The 13,260-nt window shown below is 44.5% G+C and overlaps 1 protein-coding gene across 2 annotated transcripts; it reads left to right on the forward strand.

Moving 5' to 3' along the window:
* Positions 1–2,910: 2,910 nt before the first annotated feature.
* LOC118228085 (histone-lysine N-methyltransferase KMT5B-B-like) lies at positions 2,911–11,031 on the forward strand. 2 transcript variants are annotated; one of them, XM_035419341.1, is made up of 10 exons: positions 2,911–3,082; positions 4,640–4,892; positions 5,215–5,365; positions 5,472–5,637; positions 5,801–5,910; positions 6,583–6,749; positions 6,969–6,988; positions 7,106–7,242; positions 7,356–7,549; positions 7,733–11,031. In XM_035419341.1, exons 2-10 carry the CDS (start codon positions 4,742–4,744, stop codon positions 9,034–9,036), a joined length of 2,400 nt encoding a protein of 799 aa, XP_035275232.1. In that variant the 5' UTR covers positions 2,911–3,082; positions 4,640–4,741; the 3' UTR covers positions 9,037–11,031. The 2 variants fall into 2 exon arrangements, with proteins under 2 accessions (XP_035275232.1, XP_035275230.1); XM_035419339.1 differs by having other exon boundaries at positions 2,912–3,082; positions 4,637–4,892.
* The last annotated feature ends 2,229 nt before the right edge of the window (positions 11,032–13,260 follow it).

Consider the following 13,260-nt stretch of genomic DNA (forward strand, 5'->3'; position numbering starts at 1 on the left):
GACAGCACTTTGTATGCATAACTTGGCATTTTTGCACACTGGAAACATGTTTTGTTGTCATAACATTTATTTTTGTACTGTGTTTGTTATGAGTAACCAATAATAGTAATGTATATAAATGCATGGACCATAAGATAATTATATCTAGAGACAGACATGCAAACACATACACACATGCAAACACACATACATTCTAGCTCAAAAGAACACATTGGCATAAATAGTCATTTTTCCTTTACCATGAAATACAAATAAATGAAAGAGTCTCGCATAGTTTTAAATGGAATACAGTGTGTTTCATGGTGTTTACAATAGCCTCTTTTCCACTGTAGGGCCGAATGGTCCTGAGCACGGAGAGGAACGGTTCCAATGGTTCCATGGTGGAACACTTACAAACTGTGCCCAGCACGATTTTCTCCGCACGGTTAGGCAACCGTGCTCAGCGCAGCAAAACCGTTCGGGTGGGCGGGCTCAATGACGTAGGTATTCACTGATTGGTTTCACATTTACGTCAGTTTTGTGACTGGGCGCTGATCCACTGCGTCACTTGCTGTTGTCACTAGTTTTTCTTAGATACTTCTTACTCCTGGTTTTAACAGCAGGACAGATGGAAACAGAAACGGTAACCGTTCCCATGAGTCCTGAGCAGCACGGTATGGCACGGAGCGCCCCTGGTAACCTTTCGGCCCTACAGTGGAAAAGAGGCTAAGGTAGCAAGGCGCAATGTCCTGCAAATATGGGTGATAGCTACAAAAAATCATCTCACTTAAGACTATAGGCTGTGATATTACCATGAAGCAGAATCTATTTTTTCCCCACAACACGCTGAGATAACTGTGGTTTGAAATAAACTCCAAGACTGTGCAAGAATCTACATGCCATGAAAAAAGCCAGGGGCATTTGCATTCATTAGAACAGGGCTGGGCATTTCTGGGCCTGGAGGGACAGTGTATGCAGGTTTTTGTCTCCACCATTTACCCTGGCCAAATGAGCTAATTGGTTGTATACACCAACACTGGTTCACTTGTAGATTAGATCAGTGGTTCCCAATCTCAGTCTTGGGTATCACCTGTGTATGCTAGTTTTAGTTTCAACCACAGTTGCAATCCCAGAATTTTAGCAAGTGGTAAATTCTTTCTGAATTAGGTGCTTTTCATGTTTACAAGGATTGTTTACCCTCTTTACATCTTTTCTTACATAATGTCATTGTTTAACCACATTATGGAAGAAACTGCAATGCATTTCAAGAAGAATAAAAATTCCACGTTCACATTGCGCCTATTTTGATATTACAATGATATAAAAAGAGGTATCAAAAATTTTAACTGATCAAATTAGAGTGAGGTTAATCAATAGGCTGCCAATTAGATTGCTGAATACACGTTTGTTATTTGATAATTTCTCCATAAACCTATAGGCTAAACACAATTTACAATTTACACTCGTTATCATGTCTTTGATTTCTTCCTTATCTACCAAATGGTTAGTTCCAGTGGCTATGTGTCCACACTTTCACCAATTAGAAGCCTATTGACTTACCTAGGACTGAGTTTGCACCACTGGATTATCGCAGTAGCCTACACGTTTCATATAGGGAAACAAGAACCATCTTCAGCTGTCTTTTGTGCGCTTGTCTACAAGTGTGGCTAAAATGTAAGATTGTGTGAATGTTAGGGCTAATTATATAAAGACCAGGAGTTGTCATGACATGCAGAAACAGCTGGTCTTTCTGGTCCACATCTGCATTTGGTTTTTCTCAAGTTCATGTCAGCCTAGTTGCAAATACAGATGAGAAACCAGAGCACAAACAGAAGTAATTCGCTACTGGTTTACTAGAGTGCATCGTAATGACAAACTGTCTTGAAACCGTTTTGTAGTCAGGCGAAAAAGTGCGGTATTTGTGCTGAGACGTGAAGTTTGTTTTAAATGATCAGAATATAATGGTTTGCACTCAATGTAGGGATTTACATGCAGACCAATGAGTGCAGAAAAACCGAGCTCCTGACCTGCTAAGTAAAAATAAGTGAAACACTATCCCCTCAGCATCATAAAGTCAAACGATGCGTAATTGTGTTTTTAACAAGTGTAAAAACACATAAGTATTGTATCTTATTGAACCTGTGTTTAGTAGTTGTCTATGACCATGAAATGCACTTTTTGTACGTCGCTTTGGATAAAAGCGTCTGCCAAATAAATGAAATGTAATGTTAACAAGACTGTGTTTTGTTCAGTTTGCAAAACATCTGCTACTCCGTTGTCCAGTGATGTTCATGTATGCATTTGTAATTTTCTACGCACTTGAGTTTTTACTGAGGCAAGTGTATGGATGATAATAGCCCACAATTCTCAATAACTGCGTAAAATCCACGAACTGTTCAAGCAAATTGGCACACATAACGAACATCATTAAATGAATGTTAACAAATTTTGTTCGTTACCAACCAGAAAACTGATTAGAACAGCACTAGTGAATTAATCTAACTATGACTGCGACCTCGGATATCAGTGCGTTTTGATTTTGACAAACCTAATCAATGCTATCTAGACTTGTAATGCGCCAGCCTGTATAATTAAACGCATTCCAGTTTTCCCAGGGTGTGGAGCGAATTTATGCTATACCAACAGATTAGGCTAGTTGAACTAAAGTTCCCACTCAGTCGCGGAATCTTTCGGTGCCTGAGAGGAACAGGGTTTAAAGGGAAAATGCCAATGGTCTGTTTATGCAGCACTACTTTGGTATACTTCCGAGCAGGTTTAAAACAATTATAATATCTTGTTTGCCATCAATCAGGGCGCGAACGCTAAAGTGTCCACTGAATCACACCAGTATGCGATTGAACACCTTTAAATCTGGGCTTGGACCTCAGTGGCCGTCATACAGTAATAATATCGACGGGGCCTATTTCTTGTCACTGGCAGTGCTGCGGCCTCTTCTCTGCTCACCCGTATTGGCCGCCATATTGAATTTTAATGATAATTTCTGGGAATTTTTGTTTCCACCGATATTTTACCGAATGGATTTGCTGGTTTACCCGTGTTCTTAGGAAGGATCATCCATAACCTGGGGAAAAGGTTGCTGTCAGTGAGTATTTTGGTTTTGCGCCAGGTGGGGAAGATCACAGCCTGGTTTCCTACTTTTTCCGGATAAAATTGTTGGCAGGGTGGCCAGCTTGTTAGCTGGTTAGCTTTTGCTGTTTGTAGTGCATGAGCTGATGCCGGCGATAGTCTAATCGAGTTGTGGTTTTGGCCTTTGTAATTCATATATCATAAACATATCTTAAGTGTCCTGCCTTTGCTTGAATGCAGTGGAAAATAGCTCTCTAGCTAATTCTGTTTCCTCAACTAAATCGATGGGTATTATAGCTAGCTAGATACAATTCTCTCGATGGCCATAGCTAACTAGATAGCATAGCTGTGTTGCTATGGCTTAGCTTTTGTTGTATGGTACACTGCCTAGCCAAGTATCACACTAGAGGGCTGATGATGTTAATGTATAGCTGGCATTATATTATTGTGTTCATCGTTGTCACTTGTAGCTAAGTGTCAGGCATAACAGTTAGCGATCTGTCTTACAAGATACTTAATGTTCTGGCTGGCATTTACTCAATCCTGACCCAAATGCTTACTTACTGGCTAGCTAACGTTCGCTAGTCTTGCAATAAAGGCATACCCTAGCCAGGGTTTGCTCTTAAGTATTATAAACGGCACATGTGATCAGTAACGCAGGGCTTCTACCTTGATTGCTAAATTACATTTTGGAAGCTGCATTTCTTGACCAGTTTGACCAATTCAGAGTAGCTGATTCGTCTTATTTTGTTCGCTGCTACAGCAATAACGTTATTGAAGTGTAGCTCCGATAACTGTTACTCTGCTGGAGATGGCGCATCAGCAGGTGGCAGCACTTTACCAACAACAAAACAGAGTTAAACGAGATTTCGTACTAAACATATGTTGCTTAACAGTAAAACGAACGGTTTCAAATTCAGAAACTAAAACGTGAAAATATTTGGCGTGGCATTGTGTACTGTATTCTGTTGTTATTGTATACTAGCATGAAAAATGTACATTATTTTGTATGTTTGGCAGTGTATTTAAAAATCATCATGCCCGTCTCTTTTGCGAAAACAGTGCTGGGAAGTAGTCTTGGCCATGGATTAAACATTAGATAATGTTCTAAACTGTACTCCACTCAACTGAACTGTAGTCACACCGGGAATGGCACCATGGACATGGTACCCTGCACCATACGAACCATATCCTACCAGCAATGCAAAGACACGCGCCCCCTAGTGTGAAACACGCGTTATTTTTTCTGTCCTATAGTTTGCGAGCATGTATTAAACTTGTTTGGGCTCATCAGCAGTTTTATTTTGATCTTTGTCTCAACAAATTTGGAGTTGATTATTTATTATATTTTCCTCACCTGTTGAAAGAGGTCATAGTATTTTTGGAGCAATGAATTATTGTTAATTCCTCAGGGTGTCTTTGTAGTGCCCCTGTGTACAAACCTGCATGTGTGTGTAGGAGACAGAGATGTGGAGGTAAGGGTTGAGGAAAGTAGAGGTGAGGATATGAGTTCAGGTGTGTGTATGAGGGGTTTCAGGTGCACTTATGTGAAGTCTGATTCTGTCCACAGCAGTCACACCTGCCCGCCCCTCAGTCCGCAGGGCCCTTCCAGCACAGGGCCCGAAAGCACCTGGATGCACCTGGACCAGGGGAGTGGCTGGGAGAGACCAGGAACATGGGGTTAAATGGCAGGCGACACAGCACCCGGTTTTCCAGCGATCAGGCCCTGGGTGTGGCCCCACCCCAGGACCCGCCCCTGCACTCTCAGCGGGCCAACCTCCGCCACAGCAAGAACTCCTCCCCCAGCAGCCGCAGGAGTAGCCGCCGTGAGTGTCCTGCTGCAGTGCTAGCACCAATGGCACTTCCTTGGATTCTTACCCCTTGTTTATTTTTACCCCTTGAAGTAGTTTTTTTTGGCAATTTGGGAGGCTGGAAAGGGTATGGAGGGCTGTGTTTTTCCCAAATTAAAAATAGATATGCTGCAACATTTTGCTATGGATGTAACTCTGTGGGTGGTGTTCAGGTTGAGCTTTGGTGGTGTGCAGCTGGAGTAGTGTTGAAGTAGAGTTCAGTGTTCAGGTGGAGTGGGGGTTGAATGTGTACAGCTGCAGTGGGTCCAGGCTGATTGAGGCTGTGTTCTGTTTTCAGGGTTCAATGCAGCAGCGCCCCTAGAGGCAGAGAGACGCTATGTCCCCTCGTCAGGAATGACCGCTAAGGAACTGTGTGAGAATGATGACCTCACCACCAGCCTCATCCTTGACCCCTACTTAGGCTTTCAGACTCACAAGATGAACACCAGGTTTGGGCTGATGCACATTCTATATCCTCACAGGTTTCCTGAAGAGTGGCTTTGTGTGAAGAGTGGAGTGTGTATTGAACAGTAGTGTGTGAACCTGTCTCCACAGATTTCGATCCATTAAGGGAAAACAGGAAGAACTGAAAGATGTGATCGAATGCTTCAAGAAGCATGATGACTTGGAGAAGGCATTCCATGCACTGGTCTCAGGGGACTGGGCCAGGCACTACTGCCTTACCAAAAATAAGGCCCAGGAGAAACTCTTCAAAGAGCATGTAAGCCTGAACTTCAAACAAAATGTGAAATGTCATTAAATGTCACTATGTGACCCCTGGTATACTTAGGTCACTTTTATAGCATGTACATGATTGGGCTGTTGTCAGGATGAGTGAATGTTGGCGTAGAAACACAATTTCGAATTATTTATTCGTTTTGCAGGTATTCGTGTATCTACGAATGTTTGCCACTGATAGTGGTTTTGAGATTCTTCCTTGTAACCGGTATTCTTCTGAGCAAAACGGAGCCAAGATTGTTGCAACAAAAGAATGGTAAGACCCAGAAGTGCGCATTTCTCTGAATGAGGATCTTGACAGGAGTATTCTTCTAGGCACTGTTTGGGTTTCCCAGGCCGTGGGCAGTCAATGCTCAACATATTCAGTATCAATTAATGTTCGAGCCATATCAGTGTGTTTTAGCGTAGATTCATGTATTCGTGAACTACCTACATTAGAGGAGTTGGTACGCAAAGTTACTGTCGGGACGAAAAGCAGTCATCTCTATTCCTGCATGTATTTGAAGAAATGGCACTTTATATATATGTGGGCTGTTCAAGTGCAAGGTCAGGAAAAATTACTGTCAGCCAGCTTATGTATATTTATAAAATTCAGCCTGTCCACAGAGGTATTGGATATAGGGAATTATGAGAGACAGTTATTGGTTTGCAGGTTTGATAGCATGTGACACTGTATTTTTTTTGGTGTGACCACCAAACCTACCTATCTAACTGGAATAGAACTTAAAAAGGAATGGCTGATGGTCGTGCCAGGCTCTGTGCCGATAGGGTAGCATCACGCCCAAAATCACCCTCTAGAATCCTTTCTGGGCCTGGAAGCGTGATTAGAATGGGACAGTGCCTTGTCGATCCGTGCCACAGCCCAGTAACATAGGGGTCATGTCCTGCAGTGGAGTTACAGTGCGCCGCTTGTCTTTCTGTTCGGCAGGAAGAGGAACGACAAGATGGAGTACCTGGTGGGCTGCATCGCCGAGCTGTCGGAGAGCGAGGAGGCCATGCTCCTGCGGCACGGAGAGAACGACTTCAGCGTCATGTACTCCACCCGCAAGAACTGCGCCCAGCTGTGGCTCGGGCCTGCCGCCTTCATCAATCACGGTACTGACCGATGCTCCTGCTACACACCGCTACACCCAGCACGCTACGCCCACCACGCTACGCCCAGCACGCTACGCCCGCTTTTTTAGTCAGCTACAGCACCGACCTCCTCACACTCTCTGCTCAGTTCTGTTTTCCGTCTTTCGCCAGTGTAGAATTTTTAGTACTAAAACTTCATTTCAGTGATGCAGTAACCTTTTTTTTTCCTTTTGTTTTTAGATTGCCGACCAAATTGTAAGGTGAGTTTTAAGTTTTAATTTCACAGTTGAGAGACCCAGTGCATAATTATGTGACCCAATGCACTGCACTTGCAGTCATGAAAAAGCATTAAGCATATGTCTGCTTATGTCTTCCAGTTTGTGTCCACGGGTCGAGACACGGCCTGTGTGAAGGTTCTGAGGGACATAGAACCAGGGGAGGAAATATCCTGTTACTATGGCGATGGGTTCTTCGGGGAAAACAACGAATACTGTGAATGCTACACCTGTGAAAGGTATTTTTTACATAGATTGTCATGTTCCGTGGCAAAGCTCTTTGATTGAGAACTGGAGAGCAGGTACCTGAGGTTTGTGCGTATTTCTAATGAGGAACCCTCATCACTTTCAGACGGGGAACCGGGGCTTTCAAATCCAAAGCCGGGCTTCCTGTGGCGGCTCCGGTCATTAACAGCGCGTACGGGCTGAGGGAGACGGACCGGCGGCTCAACAGGCTGAAGAAGCTGGGAGAGGGCAGCCGCGGCTCCGACAGCCAGTCTGTGGCCTCTCACACAGACACGGACTCCCAGGAGCCCCCTCGTTCATGTGAGCGCCGCGCTTCACGCATCTTAAAGTAGATCAGAGAGGCCCTGTGCGTGTGAATAAACGTGACACTTCGCCATTATGAGGCGCATCGTTTGCATGCTTTTTATTGTTCCATGTCTGATCCAGTCGTTACTTCAGAGTAAATTGCTTGATGTTCTTCTCTGTGCATTTTTACTCTTTTAGCTACGAGGAAGAGGACGGCTGACCGAGTGAAGAAGATGAGCAGAGGCGTAACGAGGCGCTCTCTGTCCAGAACTCCTACATCTACCTCACCCCCTAAACGGAGTCACTCGGGTAGCTCCAGGGAACCAAAGAGACTCCGATCCAAACCCGCCAAGCCGGCACGCGCCAAAGTGAAGTTGCGTAATCGGGGGCAGTGGGCGGAGCTTAAAGGCTGTAAAACGGACACATCCCGTCTGGGCCTGAGAGAACCCAAAGTGGTGCTGTGCAAGGCCGTCCCGGCGAAGAGGGGGAGGGACGCCAGGGGGGCCGGGCGGGGCGAGGAGGGGAGGGGCTGCCTGACTCGGCACGCGGCGAAGGAACACAATCAGTACCCTCTGAGCGAGGGCTTAACGTGCACGTACAGAACTCGCAGGTCAGCCCAGAGCGTGCTCAACGCTCAGCAGGCCGCCTGCGTTAAGCTAGAGCCCAATGCTGTGGACGGTCACGGGGTGGTGCCGGGGGGCGCGGTGCCTGGGGGCGTGATCGTTAAGGCGGAGCCTGAGGACTTTGGGGAGTACATGATGCAGGGGCTCCAGCTGAATGGGTGTGGCCTGGATCCCAGCTGCCCGGGTGGCCGGCGCCCCCCGCCGCCACGCCCCATAAAGCTGGAGGAGACCGGCTCCTACGGCAAGGTGCTCGCCCTGGGGGGCGTGGCCGACTGGCGTAAGGGCCGCAACGGCGACGCCCCGCCCACTCGGGATAGGTCAAAGGGCAAGAAGAAGAGGCAGATCACGCGCTACGACGCGCAGCTGATCCTGGAGAACAGCTCGGGAATCCCCAAGCTCACGCTGCGTCGCCGTAGAGACAGCAGCAGCAGCAGCGGCCGGGCCAACGAGCCCGGCGACGGCGAGCTGCTCAACCCCGCCAAGATCAGCATCAAGTTCAGCAAGGAGCACGACAGGGACAAGGCCAGCTCCTACATGTCCAAACTGAACAACGGCTTCAGCCCCGCCTTCAGCCCCTCCCCCAACTGCAGCTCCGCCAAAGTGAAGATCCAGGTGAAGCGGGAGGAGGGTGGCTCAGGCGAGGCCGCCCCCTCGGGGCTCCCCCCAGAGGCGGCCAACGGGAACTGCAAGATCGCGGCACAGGCGAATGGGGACGCCCCCTCCGAGGAAGAGGACGACTACTTTGACGAAGAGTTTGAGGACGATTTCATTCCGCTTCCGCCACCGAAAAGGCTGCGGCTTATCGTGGGTAAAGACTCCATAGACATAGACATCTCCTCACGGAGACGCGAGGACCAATCACTGCGGCTGAATGCATGAGTCCCTCTGCCCCTTATTGTACATAGAGCTGTCCTTCCAATCAGCAGTGGGACCACTTCAGAACTGGATTACATGTAATGAGCCAGTCTGATGAGAAATGGGGCTGTAAAATAATTGAACTTTACTGTAAATTTTAATAATAGCACTTCTGTATTCATAATGCATATAATTGTAGAAAGTGTACAGTATATGAACCCTTCCCAAGTTGGAATTTTATTGGACTTTTTCCAGCCTCAGCTCACAGTTTTGAATTGTGTCGCTAGCCCAGTCTTTTCTGTCAAAAAAAAAATTAAGGAGGAGCCAGTAACTTACTCAGTGATGTCATCATGTGGAATCCTAGTGCTTGTGCTACCTACGTCCTCTCAGACTTGGAGCATAGATCTCTTACCAGTCAACTCCAAGGGTTCACAATAAGCAACGTATATATGTGTATGTATAGTGTACATACAATCCATATATAATTCTGTCTCCTGAAATGCTGAAGGGAGTAGCACAAGAAATGGAAGAAGTTGACCTGATTTTAAAATACTTCCTCAAAGACCAGCAGTCTTTGAGTCATCTTAAAGGTGTTTCTGAAACTCTGACAGGTGTTGGTGCTGTGTAATTGGTGCTTTGAAGGTGAAGGTATTCGTTGTTTGTCCCTGGGAGCTGGAATTGTACAGTAACCTCAAGTACAAAATTCTGCTTTTTACACTATAGAAACTCAATGAAAACAGATAGGCAACAGAGGCTGCTACTGGCTGCAATGTCAGATGGTTAAATTAGTGCTGCTCAGCTCTTCCACTTTGACTGAAGAACAGGTGTTTGTGTCATTGGGGTGCTAATTAATGTCATTAGCTGACATTGTTGTGGCTCTGATCTGACTGGTTTTAAAAGCCTGTGATTCAGTCCTCCGGCCACAAGATGGACGTACAGCTTCCAAGCCACACGTTTTGCAATAATTAACAATCATCAGACTCCAGTACCAGAATCATCTCAGTCACTTCATTATTAACTACGCATTCAGTTTTAACATTGCATGTTGGTTACGGGTGCAGTGCTTTTGGTTATTAACGCATCCATTTTATTCAGCAGAACTCGGAATCCGAAGTCATTTAAGAATACATGTTTATTTACTAGGTGATTTGTCAACTGGGGATTTTCACCTTTTTGCATTGTCAGCTAAAAGCAGTGCTGAAAAGTAAATTCTCTGCCCTCTCTGATCACTAACTGCTAAATCACAGCAAATTACTTAAAATGTATTCAGCTAGAGTGGCTATTGAAGGCAAACACCATATCACAGCTGTATTACATGCTGGAAACTGGCTGATAAGAAGGAGAGACCCTAGTTGTCACATGCACTTCCAGATAAATTTCCATGCAGAAAAAAGGACAAACAGGTCATGACATGTGCAAGAAAAATACACGTTTAGTCAGGCTCTGTGCGGTGTTGTATGTCAGATTATACTCCGTCTAAAGAAACTGGAATATATCAAATCTGAGCTGGAGTTTAACGATTTGTGCTCTTTGGGAGGGGTGGGGGGGGGGTTGGCACGGTGTTTGTAAATGAGTGTAAAAATACATGCCCCACATGTGAACCTGCATTAGCTTGAGCCAAAAAGTCACTTCATCATTCCATTGATCTTGACAGTTGTACTGTTGGAGAAGGGATTATTGGGAATAATTAATGCCAATTTATTCCTGAGCACTGTTTATATCACCAGCAGCTACACTTGGATATGTTCATTGTGCACCATGTGCAGTCCCATGTGTACTTGTACTATGTGTGTTTTTGAGTACCCCATCCATTGGTTGAAATTACAATTGATTGATTACGAATATTTCTTAGCCTTCTGTCAATATAGCTTTGTGTGCAGAAGGGTAGCTGGATTAAGTACACAGTATTTAAAGAAGATGCAAGGCTGAAGTTGTCCACTGTGTAAATCATGAGAACACTTGTACTTATTTAACAGATTTGAATACTTGAAAATAAGATAAAAATTTCTTTGCAACAAGTAACTGTTTTATTGCCATCATTTCTGCTGTTTAACACGAGCTTATGTGCTCAGGAAACTCTCCAGTTTTCATATTTGCTTCCAAAAAAGGAAGTTGATATTTGATAAGTTTCAAAATGGTTGATATTTGGGTGTTTGTGGGTTTGCAGTATACAGCAAGAAAATAAATGTCAAAATAACCCCACAGCTGCTTGTACTGTGACATGGCCTCCAGAGATTTTTCTTGAAGAAATTGTTTACTCACAGTTTTGCTTGGAACTGTTTCCTATGGTGCATGCAACACGCACCTGCTGCACTCAAAAAAAGTACAAAATTTATAGAATAAATGCTGTAAAATGAGTCCTCACATTTACAGCCTTGTGAAACAATGTCACTGCCACAAGCTGCTTTGGAGTTATTTTAAGTGTATTTTCTTGCTTTAGACCATAAACCTCCAAATGCCCCCTATACTAGCCATTGCAAATCCAACGAGTATCTAATAAATTCCCTGGGCTCATCTAGAAAAACATACATTAAAACTGAAATAATGCCGAAAAAAGTGAACGGTCCCTTTACCACAATTTATGCTACTGTTTGTGCTGCAGTATTTTGCCACTAGGCGGAGCCACCAAATTGTCTGTCATTGCTTCTCTAGGTCGTTTTAGCCAAAGATAACAAGGTTGTCAACCCTCAAGAACTACAGGATCTGTTGGTCTTGCTGTTACTCAGCACTTAGTTGAACAAGAAAAAAAATAATTACAGTTAACTTTTCTCACCCTTTTAACCCTAAATTGGTTTCTGATTTCAAAGTGAAAACAAAAACCTGCTCACCATTTTATTCTCCAGGACAAGGGTTAGAGAGGTCGTCCGCAGAGTTTTGATTGGAAGGTGTTATATTCTAAAAGAATGCAATACATTTTAAACAGTATTCAGCAGAATTAAAACAAGTATAAAACTGCATTATCTGTGTGAATTGACTGCATGTATTTTAACTCGCCACCAAAATATTAAGAAATTGCAGTGAATTGACTGGCAACTAACTTAACCGTTTACTTGTGGATATGAAGTCTATAAATCGTACACATATCCACAAGTAAATGGTTGATAGTTGCCAGTCAATTCACTAAAATTTCATAATATTGTAACTGTCATCAACAAAATATGTACACTACATTTCCAAAAGTATGTGCACACCTGACCATCACATCCATATGTACTTGTTGAACATCTCATTCTGAAACCATGGGTATTAATATGGAGTTGGAGCTCCCTTTGCTACTGTAACAGCCTCCACTCTTCTGAAAAGGCTTTCCACTAGATTTTGGAACATGGCTGTGGGGATTCAGCCACAAGTCCACATTCCAATTCATCCCAAAGGTGTTAGCAGGGGTAAAGTTCAGTCAATTTATTCTCCACCAAACTCCACAAACCATTTCTTTATGGACCTTGCTTTGTGCACAGGGGTATTGTCATGCTGAAACAGGAAAGGCTCTTCCCTAAACTGTTGCCACAAAGTTGGAAGCACACAATTCTCTAAAATGTCAATGTATGCTGTGGCATTAAGATTTCCCTTCACTGGAACTAAGGGGCCTAGCCGAAACCAAGAAAAACCACCCCAGACCATTATTCCTCCTCCACCAAACTTTACAGTTGGCACTGTGCATTCCGCCAAACCAAGATTTGTTCATCAGACTGCCAGATAGTGAAGTGTGATTTATCACTCCAGAGAATGTGTTTCCACTGCCCCAGAGTCCAATGGTGGTGTGCTTTACACCACTCCACCCAACACTTGGCATTGCGCATGGTAATCCTGGGTTTGTATACTGCTGCTCGGCCATCAAAACACATTTCATGAAGCTCTTGATGAACAGTTCTCGTGCTGATGTTTCGGAGGTAGTCTGGAACTCTAGTGAGCGCTGCAACCGAGGACAGATGATTTTTACACACTACATGCTTCAGCACTCGGCGGTCCCAATCTGTGAGCATGTGTGGCCTACCGCTTTGAGGCTGAGCTGATGTTGCTCCTATACGTTTCCACTTCACAATAACAGCTCTTACAGTTGACTGGGGCAGCTCTAGCAGGGCAGAAATGTGACAAACTGACTTATTGGAAAGGTTGAATCCCATGAGTGTGCCACGTTGAAAGTCACTGAGCAGGACCCATTCAGTACAAACCATTCTACTACAAATGTTTGTCAGTGGAGATTGCATGGCGGTATGCTTGATTTTATGCACCTGTTAGCAATGGGTG

The sequence above is a fragment of the Anguilla anguilla genome, chromosome 5 (genome assembly GCF_013347855.1).
Source record: "Anguilla anguilla isolate fAngAng1 chromosome 5, fAngAng1.pri, whole genome shotgun sequence".
NCBI lineage: Eukaryota > Metazoa > Chordata > Actinopteri > Anguilliformes > Anguillidae > Anguilla > Anguilla anguilla.